At 49.0% G+C, this 23898-nt stretch overlaps 1 protein-coding gene across 2 annotated transcripts in view; it reads left to right on the top strand.

Annotated features, from left to right (window-relative positions):
• The window catches only part of MSI2 (musashi RNA binding protein 2), a gene marked incomplete at its 5' end in the record, with an annotated part of 437589 nt that overhangs the window by 359724 nt on the left and 53967 nt on the right, over positions 1-23898 (top strand). For both annotated transcript variants that reach the window (XM_027774256.1, XM_027774255.1), the window contains 2 exon segments: positions 10633-10747; positions 23177-23251. In XM_027774256.1, the coding sequence (XP_027630057.1) occupies positions 10633-10747; positions 23177-23251 (190 nt within the window).

The raw sequence follows: 23898 nt of genomic DNA, 5'->3' as shown, positions 1-23898 counted from the left end.
AGGAGGGTCTCGCGACATGATTTTCTAGGTCCCAGAAACGCTGAGCCAGGGTCTTCGGCTGACCCATCCTTGAGGAGGTTCTGGAAGGAAAAAAAAAAAAAAAAGAAAAAGAAAAGAAAAACCTTCCTAAGAGCAAAGCCTGGTGAGATCTCGGGCCTGCCACCCTGCAGCTCAGGGCACACCTGAGGATCGATTCACAGAACGGGCTTCTGGGGAAGGAGGGGCAGGAGGATGAGAGGAGAGTCCCGAGTTGACCTCTGAGATCGAGGCCACGCCATCCATGGAGGCAGCCCCGAGATCGGGTCAGCGTCCAGGCCCTGCCACCTGCAGGGTGCCCAGTGACTGGCCTCGCATCCCTCCTCTGGCTGCTCCTCCTCAGCCCCGAGGCTGAGAGCTCAGTCGGGAACCAGCCCCAGAGTGGTGGTTGGCGGTGGCGGTGGGGCGGGGGTGGGTGGGCAATGTGGGTGGAATTAACTAGGCTTCTGTGCTCACGATCCTATTTGTAGCATCATTCTCACTCGTAAGCTAATTTTAGCCATCCATTCTGCTTCTGTTGCCATTTATAAAATGAGAATGTCAAATGCAATATTAAACAAGCAGGATGAAGGCAAAAAAGGAAATGCCAGAGAGGCATTTAATAAATGAATCCAGTGTTTACGTGGGAGAGGGAGAGAGCCTGCCCCCCACGCATCACACACGCACGCGTGCACATGCCGTTTGTGTATGGCTCTGTTAATGAGAGCAGAGTGATCTGCGTGTAGGAGGAGACCCGGGGAGGAGGGGGATTGGGGCAGCTGGGTGGTTCGGTGGAAAATGTTTGCTGCTCTGTAGGCAGAAGTAATTTGGCCTGCAGGGAGATGTCCTCCCAGTTGCCTAAATTCTGCCGTTTGCCCTTCATCTGTCCTCTGGGAAGGTCAGTGCAGAACGGCCGGGGAGGGTAGAGAGCACCTCTGGGCTCTTCCACACATGCTGCTACTGGCACTCCCCCCCACCGCCCCCGGGGTGCAGGATGGGAGAGGGGAGTGTAGAGGGGGAGTGTAGAGATGGCTGGAAGGAGCTGCTCGCCCTTCCTTTCCCTTCCCTGGGGCCTGGGACTTTTGTCCCTAGTTCTTTGACCTCTGCTCTCAGCTGTTCTGCCTGACATCCAGAGAGATTCAAGCCAATGTTTATGCCGCACCTTTCATTGTCACTGTCTGGTAAATGAATTAAGCTAGGCTGCCAGCAGGGTCTCTGGCCAGGCCCACTAGGGGTTAGGGGAAGCACCCACCCAGCGTGGGGCAGAATGTGGACACCTGCTGGAGGCGAGGTTTCTTTTCACTTTGAAATGCCCTTGCAGCTTCCCAGCAACAACAAGGAGAACAGCTGCTGCTGCCACCATCAGCTTTTTCCCCAGAGCGCGGTGCCTGAAGCTCCCTTTGCACACCTGGCTGGTGAAAGCAGAGAGAGGGGGACCTCCCAGGCTGGGCAGGTGGGGGCGTGGGGGAAAGGCGCCGGCCATATGCCAAGTCCACCACACCGGGGAGAGCTGCTCTGGCTTCCTCTCTGCCTCTCAAACCTTGGGATTTAAGTAAGCACGGGTGGGAACTGGCTTTCTCATCTTGAAACGCACCACCTCAGCCCCACATGGAGGAGGGGAAGGTGTGATTTTATCCAGTGCATCTTTATCCATGGCAGTGCTTTGTAGGAGAAGCTCGGACAGCCCTCCGGGGCAGGTTCTCCTGTCTCTGCGAATCACAGATGAGAATACTGAGGTGCAGAGAAGTTCGTCAGCTGGTGCCAGCTAGGAAAGCCAACAAGTGGAGCAGAGATTTAAAGCAAGGAGCCTTAACCACTGGGCTAGACTGCTGCAGAGCAGACAAGCCCCTGCCTTGGGACATGGGCAGGGCAGGAGGCAGCAATTACTGGAGTGCGTGTCACAGATGCGGTTGGCACCAGCTCGTCTCCACCCATTGCCCAGCCTCTGAGCACATCCGAGGGAAGAGCCCCTCGCTCTATGCACCTCTGTCCATACGCAGTCCTTACATGGTAACGAGTAGGTGCTTAATATTGCCGGTTTATGACCTACTTCACTTAGCCATCGCTGATTTTAATAGAACACTGAGTAGAGGAAATAGTGGGTGAAATTAATTCTGGAAGTGGTGAAGAAATTAATTCTGGAAGCTAGAATCAAGAATGGCTTTGCAGAAGAAGCATCTGAACAGGCCTAGGGGGCTGGGTGGAAGGTGGCAGGGAAGGGTCTGAGGACAGGACCTGGATGGGCAGGGACCCAGAGGTGGGAGCAGCTGAGGGGATTTGTGACTGAATCCTGGCTGTGCTTTGTGGTCTCAGACAAGTCATCCCTCAGAGCTTCAGTTTCCTTTTCTGCTGTGTTATGGGCCTAATAAAGCCATCTCACAGAAGAACGGTATTGACCGAGCGAGGGGGTCGAGGCGTCTGTCTCTGGCCATGTGTGTTTATTGTATAATGTGTGAAGCCATGTCACACATTATACACGTGCACACATGTATGCATCACACCCATGAGGATGTCGTGACTATGCCTAGCATGTGGGCAGGGCTCAGTAAGTGGTGTGCACCTTCCTCCCCAGAGCAGTCCTGCTGAGTCAGGTTAGTTTTAAACCCTGCAGAACTCACGGTACTTCCCACAAGTGGGTCCAAGCCATTTGTAACAGGCACGTGTCCGATGTTGAAAACAGACTTGTTGCCAGCTGCCTTTGCCCTACCTAGGCTGGCGTTTCCTTTTCAGTTTGCAGAGTAACCCCTTCCTCCATAGACTCCATGGTAGGGAAGGGAGGGCTCTTCTCCATGAAGACCTTTCTGCGATAGAACAAGACAGCTGTCAGGTGTAAGCAGGTCCTCTGGTGCTTGCCCACATGCTGGGCCCTGTCCACCAGGACAGCCTGACTGCAATGTCTGGGAAAGGAAGGAGGCTGGAGCAAGACATGGAACTCTCTTCCGCTCACTTTTCGCCATAGGGCCAGGTAGGAAGCCTCGCCGAATGTGCAGAGAGAAGAAGGCTTGCACCAGCAAGGGAAAGGTGCAGCAGAATCATCAGGTGCCCTTCCCCTGAGGATTTCAAGGTCCAAGTCTTCCCAGCACAGCCTCCAGGATCCCCAGGAGTCATTGCTGCCCCACCCCATGTTGGTATCTCTAGGCCTGCCCTCCCCAGTCACATACTCACTCTACTCAAGACTCCATCCTACCTGTGGTCCTGGCAGGAGGAGCAACACAGTGAATCTGGACCCTGGAACAGATGTCAGAACTGAGCAGAGGTGACCTGTCTTTAGAGGCTGTGTGGAAGTGGTGCCAGCGCACTGCCTCAAGCGGGAGCTCCTGTAGAGGACAGTTGGGGACCTGCGCCCCACACCCTTGGCCTATCTGTGTGTATGCCCCCACCCCATTACTCTGGGAGCCTCTTTCTCAGCTCCTTCAGCACTATCCCTTGCAGAGCTGGCTCCCCAGGTGTGAGTCTGTGCTCAGAAGGGCACCACTCCAGTTTAATGCTCCCCTGTTGCTCAGTAATTGTTGAGCCCAGGCCCGGCCCCTCCACCTTGCAGGGGGCCCCCGCACATCCTGCAGCCCGTCTTGCTGGAGACCAACAGCGTGCCAGGCGTGATGCAGGTGCACCATGGTAGACTCGAGACTCGGCCTTTTCCCCCAGGGGCTTGGCTTGTGCGTTGAGCTCCTGGAAGGCAGGTCTCCTCCGAATCCTGGTTATAAACCTGTAAGAGCCCACCAGGGGTGCTGTGTCCTGATCAGGAGGCGACCTCATCCCACCTGCCTGGGTGGAGAGATCTGCTCAGCTACTGGGATCTGGCCACGACTGCAGGGCTTTCATACTTTGTGTCATCGTCTCCCTTCACCTTCTCCCTGGAGAGCTCAGGGCCTCCTGGCCAGAGGGATGGTCAGCTCGGCCTTCAGAGAAGCAGCCTGAGCCTGAAATCCAGAACCAGGCTTGGGAGGGGCTACAACCTGAGTCTAAGAGGAGGCTAAGCGGACCTCAAGGCAAGACCAGGTCAGGCCTCATGTCTATTAAGAAGGACGGGGACCACCATGGGAGCTGCAAGACAGCCTGTCCCTGAGCCCTCCCCTGCCTCAAGAGGCCTGGCCCTGCCAATCTCCTCTCCTTCTACAGCCAACCAGTCAGATGCATAAGGACCTCTGAGTGTGAGCATGGGGGCAGGGGAGGGATATTCTCCTTTGAAATAAGCCTCTCTCTCCTAGAGGAGTAGATTCCAACAGAACATATTTGGGGTGAGAGCTGAAACTGCAGGTACTGGCCTGTTCAGACCAGATAGAGTCTTCTCCTGGAGAGAGGGGTTGCATCAGGGCTGCAGGACTTAGGGTTCCCTGGCACCAGGGCCGCCTCCTGAGGGGGGTCGTTTGGGTAGAGACCAAGGGAAAACAAAAACCTTTTCACTTCCCAGAGCTGGGCACCCTCCTCAGACTGCCAGCCTCTCCCAAAAGACCCCAGTGCTGAGCTTCCCTCCGCAGGGCCTCAGACGGGTTCTATGAGAGCAGCCACGTGGACTAGCCGCAGGGAAGCTGTACCCATGGGAGCTTCTCCTCCAGAAGTCAGTCTGAGCATCTCCCTGCCACACACACGCCCCCTGGGAGAGGGTGGTGCACAGGCCACGCTACCCTGGCATGGCTGGGACTGTCGACAGACCTGGGTTAAAAATCTCAGCCCCTCCTCATCAGGAGCTGGGGCTGCGCCACAGGCTAGGGAGGCGTGCCAAGTTTGGGCCTCAGTTTCCCATTCTACAAGATGGATATATAGCTATAAAGGACATTATTGGGACCATTGATAAGACAGAAATATGGAAGGTAGACTAGATGAAACTGTTGTCTCAATGTGAAATGTCCTGGGTTGATTTCTGTGCCGTGGTTACGTAAGGAAATGCCTTCACGTTTAGGAAGCATGTACCATAATGTGTGCAACTTACTCACAGAAGAAAAGAAATACATACATCTAGATGTAGACGCAGTGTGAGCATGATGAGGCAACATGGCAAAATGTTAGCAACAGGTGAATCTAAACAAAGGGTACACAGTATCTATGTCATTCTTGCATCTTTTCTATAAGCTTGAAGTTATTTCTAAATAGGTAGAAACCACAAACCCCCCTGTTGAGTGGTTTGGGGTGCCAATGGGAAGAAGTACCCCACCCCAGTGAGCAATAGGTGCGTGTGTTAGCGACTCCAGGGATGAGCTCACATCAGGCCTTCGAAGTGTTCCCCAAAGCCACAAGCTGCTTCCCCAGTTGTCCTTGGGGTGCGGATGGCCCCATTAGGTTGTGATTTCAAACCCTCAACTACAGAGACTACAGGAAGCCACTCCTCCTCCTCCTCCAAGGCCAGTTTGTCAAGCAAAGCAGAATATTTGAACAACGAAATTTTAAAACAAATCCCAACTCCCCTGGGGCGTGGGGGGGGGCAGGTCACCATATTCTTGGCATTAGGCCCAGTGTATGGTGGCTTTATGACTTTGCCAGCTGTGCACCTTAGAAGTGGAGACCTGGTCCTTCTGGTCACAAGTGGCCCCGAGGCTTCTCACGAGCATGGCTACATGGAGCCTCCTGATGAGTCCCTGCCCCTCCAGCCAGACTACTTCCTGCAGTTGCCATTGGAAGCAGTGGCATTGACAGCCACTGTGAGAAGGTGGAGGGGGCTCTAGGATGAGCCTTAGCGAGGTCCCCTCCTCCAAACCACTCCTACCCAGGGCTGCCCTGTGGGAGGAGCTTCTCTGGGTGTTGGTGGTAGGGAGCATTTTCCACGAATGCAGATCTTAGAGGTGGTACTAGACAGGAGGACCAAGGGGCCTGGTCCCCATGTGAACCACTTCCATTTTATTTCTGATGACCGTGGGGAACCAGGCAGGTTTGTCCTGGGCTGCAGGGAAGGGAAGGGAACTCCCGTGTCCTCTGCCCATGGTGAGAGCAGCCCTCCGTCCACTGTCCCAAGAACTCAACCAGGGTGGGAGGAATGCCCATCTCTGCCCTGTCTGTTCATTTGCTTTCAGTGAGCTCATGTGGTAACTAGCCTTCAAAGTTAGACCCTATAGTCTAGGTCTTCCCATATTCATGGCCTGGTGTGCTCCTCTCCCACCCCGAATCCAGGCTAGCCCAGTGTCGCTGGTAGAATGTGGTGAAAGTAGCACTGTGTGAGTCCCAAGGCTAGTTTAGAAGAAAGCTTGCAGCTGCTGCTTCACCCTCTTGCAATAGCCGTGCTTGGGACACTCAAGCCTCTGACTTCAGTCACCATGCTGAGATATCCAGCACCATGGAGAACCCGTGGATAGGTGCCCCCTGGACAGCATCAGCCAAACCAGCATGGACTGGCTGCCATGTGTGGGGAGGCCCCATCTTGGACCTCCCCATCTTGGGCCTCTCACCTAGTCAAGGTTTCCTCTGGCTCCAGCGCCAGCCACCATCCGACCACAAACCAGAGCCCAGCTGAGCCCAGTCAATTCACAGAACCATGAGGAAGACTGATAAATTGGCACTCCAAATCCCCGAGTTTGCGGGAATCTGTGGCACGGCAGCGGGCCATGGTGTGTAGCAAATGGCCTACGTGTGTGCCTGTAGCCAAGGAGGTAGACTGGTTCTCCCCTGTTTGGGTTCTCACTGTACCCTGGTGGTTCGTGCCAACCTCCCTGCCCTGCACAGGGCCCAGGGGAGGATTGCAGAGAAGAGTGACCCAAATGTAGTCTAACTCAAGAGGCTCCAAACACTGGCAGGTCCTTAGGTCCAGCATTAACCTGAGAACAGGACAGTTGGTACCTAGTCTTTAATAAAACGAGAGCTCTCAGAGATAGAGACTGGCCTTACCTGTCTGTGTGTCCCCAGAGCCTAGCACTCGCCAGGCACAGTGAGTTCTTCCACACGGCTGTTAAGCAGACCAAGCCTGTAGGAGCTCGGGGCGGTGCAGGCAGGCCTCCCGGTCCTGAGCAATCTTTTGAGAAGCCTTCAGTGCAGGCCAGGCCAGGCCAGGCTCCCCACTGTGACTGTTGCCTTTTCCTGTCGCTCAGATGCCCAGGACGGGCCAGGGTTCCCCAGAGAGTGCGTATGCCATGGCCCCTGGCCTCAGGGAGCACTCACCGTTGACATGGCGGGTGGTTGACAGAACTCTCACAGTTGGTGCTGCCCAAAACGCCACCAGCCAAGTCAGAGCAAAATTAAACGGAGCTGCCAGCCCTGTTCAGTGAGAGGAAGAGTAGGTGGGTTTGTTTAAAATACTCCCATTACAGTCAGTTAACCTTTATGTTCCCTAAATGAAAATTGTATAAACCTGAAATTTTCGTTGATCAGGTTGCCTAGGAACAGGCAGCAGGTTTTCATAAGACAATGCGATAGATTGTCACCGATAGGGCTTTTAGGAAGTGAGCTGGTTAGCAGTATTATTCCCCATCCCAGTGTTGGCGTTGGGTAATTATCTGTCTGCCTGCACGGGGCACGCCCATCTTCCCAGGCTCCGGGCAGGTTCATGCAAATGAGGCTTCTCAGCCCACATCTCTGGAGCCAGTTGTCACCCCTGGGCTTGCGAGAGAAATCTAAGGCCCAATTCAGATGCATTTATTTCTTTTTAATCACCTTTCCCTCCTACTTGCAACAGTAATACTATAATAGCCCTATCGGTGACAATCTTACATTGTCTTACAAAAACCCGCTGTTTCTAGCAGAAAACTTGGAAAACAATAACAAAATGCGCAGTGGAAATGAAAAAAACAAAGTCACATTCTACCAATGTGGATGAACTGAGGTCAGCTTATCCAGTTCCTTGTTCTTGAATATTCATGCGCTCAAAGAGGGGGTGGCACCCCCATAGGGAATGGTCATGCCACAATCCCTTCTCCATTTCTCCCTCCTTTTGAGATTAGGAACACACACACACACACACACACACACACACACACGACTGACTTTTCAATTCTCTGGGTTCAACACTAGAATCATTCAGTCAGCCATGTGGGGCCCAGCTCATGTAACCACCAGGCCATGGGCTGCCCTGGTTATTTCCTGCTTTTTTGTTTTTTTTGTTTTTTTTTTAAGTTATAATTAATGCCCATAGTGAATGTCTTCATCCATGAATACATGCAGTTTAAATTACTACAAGTAGAATTATTAGGTCAAAGGATATGTCCAATGGGAACCAGCAGTTAGCGTAATGGCTATGTCGCTGAACTCCCACATAGTTGACCGCGGTTCGCGTCCCGGACCCGGTGGCTTAAAACTCACGCCGGGTGCGTGTGCGTGCGTGCCCAAGATCCCGAGAAGAGAATGGAAGAGAAGGGATTGCGGCGTGACCATCCCCCCGGGGGTGATTTCTCGCTTTCTGTCTCTATGTCTCTCTCTCTTTGTCTGGCGAGCGCACGCGTCCTATAGCGAAAACCTCTCCAAAAAAAAAAAGGATATGTCCATTTATGGGTTTTGAGACATTGTTAGGTTGCCCTCCCGAGAAATATGTGCCTCTTCCTTCCCTCTTCCCCATGCCTTCAGAAACCCTTATGTCAAAGGATCCTTTCATCCCTGCCGGTTGGGTAGGTGAAAATTATTTCTTATTTTGGGGATGTGTTCTTTTTCATTAGCTGTTGTGAATTGCCTGTTATGTTTTTTATGCATTTCTCTTTCAAGGCACTTACTTTTGCCTTTTAATCTATAAAAACTCTTTGTATTGAGGCTAGCAGGTGGTGTCGTGGTCAAGGCACTGGACTCCCACATGGCTGACCACAGTTTGAACCCAGACCCGGAGGCTTGAAAATCATGCCAGGCACATGTATGTGCATGTGTGTGTGCCCAAAATCCCAGGAGGAGAAGAGACTGCAACGTGCCCTCCCCCCTGCAGGGGGGGCGATTTCTCACTTTCTGTTTCACTGTCTCTGTCTCTGCCTGGTGAGCACATATGCCCTATGGTAAAAATCTGAAGACAAACAAACAAAACTCTTTGTTTAATTATCACCAGTCATGAACGCTGAACCATTTTGTCCATATCTTGGAGGTATTTGTGGTTACCACTTTTTAAAGAACAAAAATAATACTTATCTGCTAGCTTTGACAAAAGAAGAGTTACTATTGTAGGTAATTCAAGCATCCGCCTAACCTTAAGCACTAAAATATTTTTTCATTGAAATATTTAGGATGAGAGTATCTCCAGAATTACTAATCCATACAGGTCCCTTTGCAAACAGTGTGTCCTGTGCACTGTCCAACATTTTCTTGCTATCTCAGCACACCATGAGCGACAGCACTTTCCTGTGATACAGTGACACTCCCAGCCACGTTGAGTTATGTGGAGTATTCTTCTTTTCTTTATTTATGGTAGAACACATGCTCTATGACCAGAGAGAGAGGATCACTCACCACAAGGTCTGTTCATGCTGCTATCTCCTTCTTCCAGTCTTCCAGCCCATCGGATCTTGGCTACTCGCATGTCTGCCTGGCGTGTTTCAGGCTGACCAGACCAGGGATTTGAACCACGGTCACCATGTGGGATCCAGCTTTTCTTGAGTAGCACATTACCGCTGCACACTGGGTCCAGCCCTACCTGAAGTTTTTGCTCCTGTACCATGGGCTCAGACAGTTTTTTAAATAAAATACCTGATTCTTGCCTTTGCTCCATCTCTGGTAGGCTGTCACACCGTTATTTTGGGCTGCTGCGAGTGCCCCTGCCTTGCTCCATGTCATCCCATCTTCATCAGCAATGGGATTGAGTGCCAGCTAACAGTAGCTATTAAATTTATCTGTAAACTAAAAAGAAATGTGCAAAGGCCTGAGGTACTCTAGTCAAACATTACAGGAATTCCAGGAGGCCACAGTTCTACTTTTTTCCTGAGGTTTTTATTTCATATAGTTAAGGTTGTTAAATATAAAGTAGCCTCTGGGTGTGCAAGCAGAATAAGATTAAAAAAACTTGGAGGCAAAGGGAAACAGAAAGAAAAGAGTAGCAACCACTTGAAGATGTCGCCGCAAAATGAGAAACCAGTAATCCAGATGAACAGAACCAGTGTTTAATCTGCTAGTTCCCTCAGGAATGTGGCGGTACCGATTTTGTGGAAATAGAAGCATCACTGACCTAAAAATGTTTTAAATCTAGTTTCTAGGCCTGCACCTTATGGGAAGGGTGTTCAGCATGTTCAACAAGCCTTTTCATGCTCAGTTTTCTCATCTATGAAATGGAGCTAAGATTAAAGTGGTCTCTTTATTAAGAGAAAGAATCAGACGGTCTGACGTGAAGTCACCGAGCTGAAGAAACAGTGACTTTGCAGAGGGCCAGTCCTGAGAGGTGATTACTGTTGCAATTACTAACATCCAGCAGCCATTGCCTTCTTCCCTACAGTGCCATCCACACCAGCTTCAGTCTGAGCTTCAACCATGTGTGTGTCTTCAGTTCACGTCCTTGCCATCCCTCCAGAACCCAGTTTCATCCTTGTAGGTTTTTCCTCCCAAAGCAAGATTTGCACAAGTGGTGTGTTTTCTTAAATATTTATTTTGCAGGCCATTTACTCGGCACGGCTATTTTTACAGTGAGTAAGGAGCCATGCTAAAAATAACGGAGCTCGTAACCAGATCGGTTCTGCATTTGACATTTACGTGGAATTCATTTGCATCTCATTTGTTCTCCTTTCTGTTTAACAGGTAGAATGTAAGAAAGCTCAGCCGAAAGAAGTCATGTTCCCACCTGGGACAAGAGGCCGGGCCCGGGGACTGCCGTACACCATGGATGCGTTCATGCTCGGCATGGGGATGTTGGGTGAGTCTGGACAGGGCTGGGGCCACCATGGACTGGGGTGAGTTAGCCTGTGCACCTAGCAGGGTCACCTGCCAGTTGGGTAAACTGCTCTCCTCCTGAGCCTCAGTTTCCTCATCTGTAGATGAGGATGGTAACTCCCTCTTCTAAGACAGTTGAGATGGTTAAATGAACGTGCGTGTGCACGTGTGTGTGCGCGCACACGTGTGGGTGTGGTCATTTTGCCCCCTGCCTGACTTAAGGAATTCCTGGCTTTCATTTCCATTCCCTTACTCAAAAGGAAGAACGGTCCATTTCCCCGCCTCAGCTCTCTCGGCTGAGTAGCCTTTCTTAAGACCCAAGGACCCCTAGCAGGTTTAACTTGTGTGGGCTAAGGCTACATTTTCTAAAACTTGGGAGAGGAGGGAAAGCCAGTAGGGTGGGCGATAATCCTGTCTATTTAAATGATTAACATTTTTCTCTTGGGATATCAAAATTTGCATTTAAATGGATGTTTTAAATAGCCTGTTTTACTCTTTATTTGCAAAAAAAAAAAAAATGATGAAAGACAAAGTGTGTTTGTTCTGACTAAAAATGATCTCTCCTGGCTTTTAGAGAAATTGAGTTGCATATTATGCCCCTTTCCTTAAAGGTATCTCTGTCCGTCCTGCGTAGATAATTGAAAATCTTACCGCTTAAATAGCATGAAAGATGGAGAAAGCAGCAGAGTCGCGTAATGGTGTGGGTCGCAACAATAATTAGAAATTTCAAGGCGAGAGAACGGTATTTTAGTGCAAGTTATTGTGTGTCGGGAAAATACTAATTAAATGGGATAAATGGTAGTTAATGGTAAAATTCCATTCAGGCACATGAGCTGTCTAGTTTTAATGGGTTTTCATTTGGTTTGGCTAAGAGTTCCCCTTATATATTGTTCGATAAGCTCTTTATGTATTTTCAGATGTTCTGCTGTTTAAATCATTGCTGGCTTAGTTTTAAATTTATAAAACCTTCTTGGTCTTACAAAGAACTGTATCAACTTGTCTAAGAAATAACAAGGACAGGTAAAAGCTATTTTCAGAAACTTTGAAAAATGGAAAGAGACACCCTGAGAATATTAAAAGTGGCCAAGATATTAATTCTTCTCAAGTTAATATTTTTAGATTTAAAAGAGCTTCGAGGAAAAATCCCATTGTAATTCTTTTAAAATTGGCCAGATGGTTCTAAAACTTAGCTGGATAAAGAAATATGTGAGAATAAATAAAGTGTTTTTCAAAAGAGAAATGAGGAATGACTAGTTTGACCAAAATTAGAACATAACACAAAGCTACAGTCATTAAAACGTTGTGGTGTATAGGCAAGCACCTGTCAGAATTTAAAGAACCTAAACAAAACATGTAAGGGCAAACAGCATACTTTTTTGTCATGGGCAGGCAAAGAAAGTGAGAAATCATCTCCCACAGGAGATGGTCATGCCACAATCCCTTCTCCTTCATTCTCCTCTTGGGATTTTGGGCATGCACGCACACGTGCCTGGTGTCTAGCAGTAACTGGAATCATGGAGTCAGCCTTGTGAGGTCCAGTGCCTTAACCACCACATCACCTACTAGCTCAGAGCATAATTACTACTAAAGAATTATTTTTAAAATGAGTGGGAAGGGACCAGCAGATGGCATGGTGGTTAAGATGCTGGACTCTGATGTGGCTGACTACAGTTCGAGTCTTGGATCTTGCAGCTTGCTTTCTTACTTTCTCTCTCTCTCTCTCTCTCTCTCTCTCTCTCTTATGAATACATGAGCCCTATACCAAATTGAAAATTGAAAAATAATAATAATAATAAATAAAATCATTATTTTTAAAAAATCAGTGGAAATTATTTCCTGGTTGACTGTAATACAACTGCTTAGCTCTTGCCGAAAGAAATAATTTATTTGATTTTTACCTTATGTCATATGTCAAAAGAAACTTCCAATGAATTAATGGCACAGAGGTGAAAAGTGATGCTCTGTGAAGCAACCCCACATGGGAAAGTTCCTGGTTAACGCCCAGTGACCTCCCTGGGTATGTCAGACCCAGCATACCCATCATCTAGGGCTGGTAGAAGGCTGGGAATGGCGTGTCAAGACCCTGTTGGGGGTACATGTGCTCTGTCTGTGTCCCTCTTTTTCCCTCTGTCTTTCTCACTCTTGGAAGATAAAAATAAACTTTTGGAAAAAATAGTTTTAAATGTTGAAATCAAACCTTACCTTGTAAAAAGAAAGTTTAGTCTATTACCACCTGCTAGCTTTGGGGGTCTTGAATTTAAAATGAACGTGAAGTCTTATAGGGCATAAATGGGAGACTTGTTAGGGTCCAGATCTTTGGCAGTGCCCCTACCTTTCTGAGTCTCACTTGACACGCTTTGCATACCAGGATGGTATGGACAAAGTTTTCCATCAGGAGAAACAGGGTAGTGAGGGAAGCCAGTTCAGCTCGTGCCATTTGACAGGCAACAAAGGTACAGCTGTGCTCAGCGTCTCAGGATCCTAGCACGGGCTTAGATCCCTGAACAGAAGGAAGAGCACCCAGTGTTTTCATAATAGGAGCCAAGGCAGGGAGGCAGAGCAGGAGGCATTCATCGGTGAATGGTATTTGAGCACCTGCTGCATGCACGGCCCTGGCTCGCACTGGGGTAGGGGACTTAACAAGGCAGATGCCGTCCCTGCCTTCAAGTAGCATGTGGTCTAGTGAGAGGACCACTAGCCACACAGATACCCAATTCGTGGGTACTCTAGGGAAACCAGCCTGAGGAATCCAGGAACAACTCTCTGTGGAAGTGGCATTTCAGTTGGGATGAGAAGAATGAGCATACCTTGGGACCAGCAGTTAGCGTAATGGCTATGTCGCTGGATTCCCATGTAGTCGACCGCATTTCAAATCCCGGACCCGGTGGCTTAGACTCACACCAGGCGCGTGTGCATGCATGCCCAAGATCCCGAGAGGAGAATGGAGGAGAAGGGATTGTGGTGTGGCCATCCCCCTTAGAGGGTGACTTCTTGCTTTCTGTCTCTCTGTCTTCCCAGTGAGGGCATGGGCCCTATAGCAAAATCTTCTCCAAAACAAAAATAAAAAAGAATGAGCATAACAAGAGCCTTCCGTTCAGAACAGCCTTGGAATGCAAGGATCCTACTGTGGGACCTCAACAGGGGCCAGCCAGGCGAGGCCTGTGTGGGAAGGAGGAGTGGAAGACCCAGAGGCTCCAAAGTTGGCTGGACCATAGCTGGTGGATAGGCTCCAACAGCCCCTTCCTGAGAGCACCGACAGGGTGTCGGTAGACGGGACGTGGTCCCTGTGTTCCTTCAGACAGCACCCTCGAGGGGCCTGCTTAGAAGGAAAGATGGGTGATGAATCCAGGTGTGTGTCAGCTGCCCCTAACCCTCTCTGCCCTCTCATGTTCCAAGTTAGTGCTTTCCTGGCCACAGTAAAGCCGTTGTCATTAACTGCAAGTGTCATTGTAGATAAAGGCCTATTACCTCCTAGCTCACCACCTCCACTCCCACTGCTCGGGGCATTTGCTGTTTGGCTGCTATAGCTCTGGTTGAGGCTGCCACCTGGCAGAACCCCCAGATCCCACCCAGCCCAATTCTAGGTCCCAGAGGTGCTAACCAAGCAGAGAGCTGGTGGTGTCAGCTGGTGGTGTCAGCTGCAGCCACAGCAGGCCTCCACCGAGGGAGTGATATGGTCCAGGAAGGAAGCTTAGGCCTTCGGAATCAGTTTGGACCCCATGCCCTGTCAGTTGTATGACTTGGGGCAAGTGGCTTAGCCTCTCTGTTCTTTACCTCATCCATGGAATGAATCTCATTACTCGGGGTTGTTGAGGATAAATGAAGCCACATCTTGCCTGACAATTGTTGTGTTTCATTAAGTCCAAGATGTCATGGCTAGTATGACACACCTCCACGTACCATTCATAAAGAAGAAAATATATGTTATACTATTAATTAATTAAATTGCACAGTACTTATCACATCACCGAGGTAGATCCCACTTTCTTTTTCTTCTTTTTTTTTTTTTTTTAAGAGAGGTTTTTGCTATAGGGCATGTGTACTCACAGGAAAGACAGAAAAACAGAAAGAAATAAATCAAACACACCCCCCAGGGGGATGGCCACCGTACAGTTCCTTTTCCTCCATTCTCCTCTCAGGATTTTGGGCATGCATGCACACGTGCCTGGCACGAATTTCAAGCTGCCAAGTCTAGGACTTGAACCGTAGTAGACTACATCAGAGTCCAGAACCTTAACCACTATGCCACCTGTTGGCCCCAGATCCCATTTTCAGAAATGTTAAGATGCTTAAAAACAACCACCTTGAATCAACAACATATAGTAGTGTGTACTCAAATTGAGTACTTTTTTAAAAAGAATTATTTTATTTAACTTTATTTATTTATTTATCTTTTAAATTTGATCAGAGAGGGACAGAGCAAGAGAGAGAGAGAGAAAGTGAGAAAGCAAGCTGCCAGATCCAGGAATCAAACCGCAATCAGCCATGTGGGAGTCTAGTGCCCTTAACCACCTGCTGGCCCCTGGTTACATTTTTTTTTTAATTTATTTATTGGAGCGGGGGTCTTCATAGTGTTTCATCACTCTGTGCTCCCTTTCTCCCAGCCCTCCAGCTAGTCAGGATCTTGGACACATGCCCCCGGCATGTTTCAGGTTGACTCAGGACCCAGACCCGTGGTCTGCCATGTGGCTTCAGCATTGCAGATGAGTATGCTACCCCTGCACCACTGCGGTTAGTCTGGGAGTAGGTATAATAAGGAACTGGGGGCCCTGTGCAAATTATCACCTAGGTAGATACCTGACGCCCTATTACTTAGAGTCCTTTATTATTCATGGCCAAGAACCCAGCTGGATCCACAGATGTGACTTATGCTGTGGCAACTGCAGCCTCTTCCTCAGTTTGGACACCCTCTGCACAAGGCGTTTGGATTATCCCTAAGGTGCCAGTTTCTGACAAAGATCTGCGTGCTAGATTCCAGGCCTCGCCAGCCTCAAGCCTCCTGAATTCTCCAGCTCCTCTGGTGAAGCCATCCACATGCCTACTGAGCAGCAAAGTCCCCAAAGGTGTCCCCCAGACTGTCAGCAGCTCAGCCTGAGATCCAGACGGAAGGGATGAGTCAGTCACAGTATCCAAGAAAGGAGTCTCGCAGTCTGGCTGGGATTGCCTCCCCAGGCCTGAGCCTCCTGCAGGGCCTTCTCTAATGCACTCACTGCAAGCTCCCTGGGCTGCTCTCCACTTTACCCCTTGACACAGTGTGGCCTCTGGGCCTCTACACTCTCTAGACGAGGAGACAGCCATTCGCTGTGCTGTGTGAGGAAGCCCTGGACTCTGTCATCAAAGACTTCTTCTCTCTTTTGCTTCTTCCTTCACACATGGTAGTATGGCATTGAGCAGAGGAATCCTTTAGTAGAGTGGCTAATGTGCTCCCATCAGTCGCACGGTCACCACTTCCGTGGTGCACTGTGCCTGCAGATGAGTTCTGGAATCACTGCCATTGCCACCAGCAACAACCCGATTGATGAACCTGGCTCATGTAGAAAAATATTTTTTAAAAATTCTTTAACGGGGCTAACAGGTGGCATGGAAGTTAAGTTAGCTGGAACCCACATGGCCAACCATGCAGTTTGAGTTCCAGACCGAGCAGCTTAAAAACATGCTAGGTGTGTGTACACACATGCTTAAATGCCCTAGAGGATAATGGAGAGATTGAAGCAGTGAGGCCATCTCCCAGAGTGGTGGTTGGGGGTGATTTCCAACTTTCTCTCTCTGTCTCCCTTCTGCGAGTGTATGCACAAAATAAAAATAGTGAATAGAATGAGATGAGGTTTTAGTGAGTTAAATTTTTACTGTAAGAAAAGAGAAACATATAGCACTTCTAGGCATATTTTAGGAGAGGCTATAGGGGCCAGCAGGTGGTGTGGTGGTTAAGGTGTTGGACACTCCAACATGGCCAACCATGGTTTTAGTCCCAGACTTGGTGGCTTACTTTCTCACTTTCCCTCTCTTTCTCTGATCAAATTAAAATAAATGAATGAATAAATAAAAATTAAATAAATAATTCTTGAGAGGCTTTTTTTTTTTCTATAGAGTCCATGCGCTCACCAAAAAGACAGAGAGACAAAAAGCAAGAAATCACCCTCCAGAGGGGATGGCCACGCCGCAGTCCCTTCTCCTCCATTTTCCTCTCAGGATCTTGGGCACGCACGCACATGCACCAGGCGTGAGTTTAAGCCACTGGATCCGGGATTCAAAGCATGATCGACTACATGGGAGTCCAGCAACATAGCCATTACACCAAATAAATAATTCTTGAAGAAGAAGAAGAAGCTAGAAACCATTAAAATGTTAAAATTCATTCATTCGATACATACTAATATTTACTGAATACTTACTAAGTGCCGGGAACTGTTCTGCTGAGGACACATCAGAGAACATAGCCTCTGAGCTCTGGGAGTTGACGTTCGAGTGAGGGATTTGAGAAAACACATATTGGACTATAAATGACTTGGATCCCGTGGAACTAATTTTTAAATAACTGTTAGGATTTTTAGGATTTTGAGCAGTCTCATCAAAGGGAATCTGATGAGCCTGTAGTTGCACATTTTTTCTTTCATGATATGGCTGCAAACTTCCTTGGGAAAAACCTACACCTGTTTTGGTTTTAGCTTTCATATCCTTTAGCAGAATCAGGAAGAAAAAAATGCCCAGTGGGAATTCCTTGAAAAGAAGTTAGGAGAGAAGAGGAGTAGTTATCCTTAGGCCAGGTGTGCCACCTTTGAGCCGGGCAAAGTCAAAGTCAACTGAGACCCTTAGAAAAGGGCTTTTGCAGCCCCTCAGACTTTGTTCCACTGCCTTGCAGCAGCAAGGAGTATCCCAGTTGTCCAGCTCCATGCGGTAGAATCTCTTTGGTTTTCTTAATGAAAGTGGACTTTAAAAAAGCAAACGCATGCTGATTGTTAGTATATTTGATTTCTCTTAGCCTTCTCTGCCCTTGGCCATGCAATCCCACTGCCTTTAATTCTCTGAGCCTCGTTGGGCACGTGCTATTTATTTAATGTTTGATACCAGTGGTAGAGAAATAGTGCGTTACTGAGACCTTGAGGAAAAGCTTCATCCTGGCAGGCCCAGAAGTAGAGATCCTATTGACAAGCCAAAGCACTTCAGTCATAAGCATACTAATCTACTCACTTAGTTCAGTTTGTGCTACTGTAGCAGAATACCTTAGACTGGGTAATTTATGAAGAATAGAGATTTAATGCTCACAGTTCTAGAAGCTGGGAAGCCCAAGATCAAGTTGCCAGTAACTGGCAAGGGTCTTTGTGCTGTGTCATCCTGTGGTAGATGGCAAAAGAACAAGAAAACATGAGCAAGCAAGAAGGGAAGCAGGGAGCAGAACTCATTGTTTTAGCAGGAACCTACTCCTGTGATAATGCCATTACGAAGGCAGAACCCTTGTGACCTCACTGTCTCTTAAAGGTCCTATCTCTCCATATGGTTCCATTGTGTTTTCAGTACATGAACTTTGGGTGACAGTCAAACCATAGCAGTTAACACTGGTACTGAGAAACCCCTCTAAAATCCTAACCCAGTATTCTCCATTAACCCCTATGAAATGAATACAAAAAATAAAAGCCTGATTGCACAGTACTAGAACTGAACTGCAATGCTGGAAGCCACATGGCAGACCACAGTTTGGATCCCTAGGTCAGCTGAAAACATGCTGGTGCTAATGCATGCCTGTGTACGTAAGTTCCGGAAGAGCAAGATCATGGTGTGCCAAGACCCTATCAAAGGTCTCTTTCTCTCTCTTCCTCTTTTTCTCTCATGTACACACATGTTATCTATCACAAATAAAATAAATACTGTTAATAATTGTTATTTATCATGAATAAAATAAATACAGTTAAATTTTTTTCTAAAGAATTGTTTAGAAGCACTGGGGAGCCATAATTTGCTGGCATTCACTAACAGGTCAAAAGGAGATTGGTTGAAACTTACAACCACACATCTAGACTCATTTGTAATTTCAACTGGGTCATTCTCAAGGAGGTCCCCACTCCATTTATTCAGCTGTGTCCTGGTAGACAGAAAAAAATTTGAATTCAACTCTTTGTGGTCCATCTAGGGCAGCACAATCCAACAGACCTTTCTGCAATGGTGAGAAGGTCTTGTCTGTGCTGGCCAATATGGTAGCCATGGGCATATGTGCACCATAGCTACTGAGCACTTGAGCATGAATCTGGAATCTTCCCACGTGATCTTAGCATCATGGAGCATTATGTTCCTGCTGTGTCACTGCGGCTGGCCCTGAATGTTTATTTTATATAATCTTAACTAAATTGAAATTGGACAGCACAGATAAGGAGGAGTCACTGCAACTCAGGGTGATTCTGTGGGCCGAGCATCTTTGTAGCCTTTGTGTCCTTGACCAAGATGGGCTCTTGGCACTTGGTGTTTTGTCTGTTTGCAGACCTCATGGAGCTAGTATTGTGCCCCGGGCAATGCTCTGCACGTTACACAGCAGTTATGTCACACTCTGGCAGTCCCTGGATAAATGGCCTTTGTCTCTTGTCTCTTGCAAGTCGGTGGCCTGGTGGGAGCTGTTTTCCGTGACTCCGTGAAGTAGCGGAGTAACAGAGCCCAGGAGAAGCTGAGTCATGGACTCATCTAGAATATAAACATATCTAGGATGGGAGCAAAGATCTAGAACCATAATGCCCAAAACCCTGCCAGCAGCCCTAAGTATGAGGCCCAAAAAGGGCTCACTGGCAAATCCAAATTCTATTGTTGATTTCTGAATTTTGCTTCTGCACTAGAAAGTCAATTTGCACGAAAGGTGGTCATCCAGGCAGAAGTCTTGGGTTTTTTCTTTTTCTTTTTCTTTTTTTTTTTTAACTTTAGTGACAAGAGATAATTACTGTGAGATTGATCAGGCATCCAGAGTACTGGAGCAAATAAATTGTGCAGTGGCCAGTGCGGGAGGGGCCCAGCTGCTAATGGAAGTGGTGGCTAGGTTGTCCCTCTGTAATGTGTCTTGATGGAGCATCCGCATGGGTCTGCCGTAATGTGCTATTGATATGCAGCCAGCCACTTTCCCCCGTGTGGCTGGGGCGGTGAGCCGTTGGAGCAGAGCTGGGCTGCACAGCAGTAAATGAAGAGGAAAATTGAAGTAATGTTGTATTATAAATTTATGATTTCATCTGCCTGACCTAGAGGATGTTCGGCGATGGGGGGTAGAGATAAGATCCCCTGCTCTGGCAGATGCCGAATTCTCATTGTTTAGGAGAAAACAATATTGATGTGACCAAGAAGAGTGGGGTGAGGTCCAAAGTTGGGGTGAACTTGACCATGCTTTTCTTCCTTCTTGCTGAAGACTTTGGGATTTGCCAGGAAGAAAGCAGATAGGATTGCATCATGCTGGTGTCCTGAGTGCAGGGAGGGACTGCCTGTTCCACCATCTCCCACCCACTCAGAGAAGGTGACACATGGGCTTATGCCATTGCTGTGGGATTAACACTAAAATTTTTAAGATCCCCTAGTCTGAAGTGAGAAGCAAAGGAGCTATTTTTCGTCAGGAAAGCCCTTAGGCAGCCGTGATTCGGCTGTTTGCATATAATCCGTTGATCAATATTGTTGAAATAATGGCATAAGAAATCCAGTGCAGAAAGATCTGATTTGATAGCAGGTGATTAATTTGGAGGAGAACTGAGCTGCCCAGCAGAGCCAGCGTGCATGTGCCCATTGAAGTCATCCACGTCCTGGCCTCTGCCCTTCCTCCCCTTCCTTCCCCATCAGGTACCTGAGTTCTGCATCTCATTGGGTTCTCACCCCTCAGGGTCATTCTGTTGGGCCTGGGCAGCCTTCTTCCAATGAGGCACCAAGCACACAGGAAAGGAGCAGGTGACAAAACCCTGCTGAGGTAGGGACAGTTCTGCTAGGCGGTGAGCTCACTGTGGCTGCACATCTAAAGAGGCTCTAGCTGAAGTGAGGGAAAGGAGCCACAGGTGGTCTCAGTTGGAATTTGGGCACCTTGGTGCTGCAGGAGACCTGCAAGACTTTCTAGAGCTGGCAAGCAAAGACCCTGCCTGTCTTAGGTCGGGCTGCCGTACCAGTAGACTGGGTGGCTCATCAACAACAAGGATTTATTTCTCACAATCTGGAGACAGAAATCCAAGATCAGTGTGCTGATAGATTCCATGTCTGGTGAGTGCCCTTGTCCTCATACATGGCGCCTTCTGCTATGTCCTCACAAGGTGGAAGGGGCAAGCGTCTATGGGGTCTCTTAGAGGGGTACTAGGCCCATTTCTCTCGTGGGTCTCTCATGACTTAATCATGCCCAGAAGCCCACCTCTTAATACTATCACCTTGGAGGTTAGGTTTCAATATACGATTAAGGGAAGGACACAAACACTCAGACCATTGCAACCCACAGGATGTGGCTTTGGGCCAGAAACAGGACTGGAACCTGAGTCTTCCCATTTCCAGGCCAGCAAGCTTTTCTGTGGGTCTGATACCAGATCCTCTGATCACAGGCAGGAGCCATAGCTCCCAGTAGGAAAGTGAGGAATAATGGGTCCCTCTGGACCTCTGAGGCACAAAAGCTCTGAAAAGGGCAGCAGAAAGACCAGCAACCTCTGACTCAGGGTGCCAGAGTGCAGACCAGCTGGGACTCAGTAAATGACTTTTCGTCCAACCTTTATTTTCAGGCTCAGAAAGTGGGATGTGCAATGATGAAACCCCCCCAACCCTACTTCCCCCTCCCCCCAAGCTTTAGGGATGGTTTTAAGGGGTTATATAGAAATACAGAGACACATGGATGTGGTCCCTGTTGCCTTCACAACTTTCCTGGAAAACCTGGAGACTGTCACGTGCACCCATCAAAGTACCTTTCTGCCACCATTTTGGTGGCAAGCAGCAGAAACAACTCGAGCTTCAAAAGAACAGCAAATGAGGTTACCGGAAGGAGCTGGGCAATGCACAGAGTTGACAGGAAGGCTGGAACTCAGGGACTGGGGGTGCTGAATACTCAGAGCCCAGCCCCAGCCAAGACAGCCACCCAGGATCAGAGCACTACTGTTGCTTTCACTGGAGGCCAGGTGCTGCTAGTGATGCTAGAATAAGTCCTGATCCATTCTCTCTCCCTTTGCCCCACTGGCTCCAGAGGCTTCCATTGGCCGAGCGCAGGTTCACTGCCTGCTTCCCAGCTGCCAGGCACTTAAAGTGCTGTCGGGAGCCTCTTCAACGTCCAGGATGAGAAACAGACCTCTCTCCAAGACTCATGCCTGGAGAGGAGTTCAGGTGCTAGGCAGCCAGAAAACAACTACAGATAAAGTCAAAGCGGGAGTTGTGGTGGTGGTGGTGGTGGTAGCGTGGTCTCATGGTATTTTAAGAGCTTGAACATATTAATTCCCCATACACTGAGTGGAGGGAGGCAAAGAGAGCCCTTTGGGACAGGAACGGGACGTAGCCCTAGGTGTCTCATAGGCAGGGAAGTTTCAGTCGAAGACTCTACACTGGCCTTCGCTGTAGCCTGAATCAAGAGCAGGAGTGTGAAGGCGAAGAGGTCTGAGTGGGCACAGTGACACATTGAGAGCTGAAGTGACTTCTCAGCAGGGTTTAGTAACAGATTGGAGAAGATCACACCAGCACCAGGACTTGCCAACACACCCAGCCCAGCAGCAGTTTCCACAGCACCCCTCAGCCCAAGGTCCTCTACAGAGATGGCTCTGGACACAATATACTTCCCGTGAGGTGCCCAGCAGAGCCCGTGGCTTGAGGCTTCTGAGTTTGGGCCATACCTTGTTCACATTTTAGCACTGCCAGTTCCTCACCATTCCTTGAGGGTCTTCCAAAGACTGGCACTTCTGTGGAGTGTCCATACTGGGACATGGTCCCAGGGCTATAGCTTCTCAGGCCCGGCATTTTCCAAAGGTTCACTCCAGGTGAGCCTTGAGTTTGGCCACTAAACTGGGACCCCCAAGACCCACATTCTGTCTGGTGTCGACCCTGGTGTCCACTACCTTGGGAGGAGACATTACAAGGACTGTAATCTCCTCCTGTCAATAGCTTTAAGGTAAAGTACATCCAGCGTAAGCTCTCCAAATGTCAGAGCCAGGCGTGTGCCCTGGGTCTGGTGCTAACGTGTGGCATTTACTCTGCAGGCTCCGGAAAGTGCATGGGCTTTGGGGGGTCTGGCTGCCCAAATACGGGTTAATTACCAGCAAGCTGACAGCAGCACCCCTGACTGTGGAAGAGAGGTGACCCAGGCCCTCAGTAAAGACCCTCCTGGGAGACGGATCATTTTGAAAATGACATCACTCCAGCTGTGTTCCTCACTGCCACCCTCCCTGGATTGCACCAGGTGGCGGGGGCGGCTGTGCTAATGGACTCTGTCTTTCTCTCTGTGTTCAAGGCTACCCCAACTTCGTGGCAACCTACGGCCGCGGCTACCCTGGATTTGCTCCTAGCTATGGCTATCAGTTTCCAGGTGAGTGGCTTGGTCTCCCAGAACTTTGGAAATGTGGGAGATGGGCGGCACTTGTGGGGAGGCGGGTAAACCCCAAGAGAATGCAGCGCATTCAGACCTCCGTGTACAGAGTGACCTACACATGCTAAATGTCAAGTCTGCTCAAGGCCGAGGTCAGGATGCAGCGCAGAGTCTCTAAAGCCTGGAGTCTTTCGTTGGTGTTGGGTGTTTGAGAGCAGCAGCTTTTGAAGGACAGGACAAAAACCTGAGGCAAGAGGCTTCACCTCCTTTTCCTGAAGGCTGTTCTGGTGTTTTTTTCTGCCTGGGGACAGAATTCTAGGCCCAGAGATTTCTTTCACCCTCTGCCACCCCATGTGTGCCTCCCCCTCCCTGAGTCTGCATGACTGATATCTGCGTCTCCCCCGTCCCTGCACCCAGCCTTCTCCCCTCCTCCGACTGCTGCTGCCCTGGTGTGCTTGCGTTGGCTGCAGGGATTGGGGTTTGCCTAGGTCCTGGGTGGGGCTGTCCAGCTTCTCTCTCTCTGTGGGTGGCAGAGACTTGGGTGGAGCCACCGTGGTGTCCACCTACATACACACCCAGGCTGCTCCTTCTCCAAGGTAGCTGGTGGGCCTGAGACCCCCGCCTGGGCGGGGAAAGCAAGGGTGGAC

The sequence above is a fragment of the Tupaia chinensis genome, unplaced genomic scaffold, assembly GCF_000334495.1.
Source record: "Tupaia chinensis unplaced genomic scaffold, TupChi_1.0 Scaffold000416_1, whole genome shotgun sequence".
NCBI lineage: Eukaryota > Metazoa > Chordata > Mammalia > Scandentia > Tupaiidae > Tupaia > Tupaia belangeri.
The sequence above is the reverse complement of the archived record's forward strand: the minus strand, read 5'-3'. Positions and strand labels throughout refer to the sequence as shown.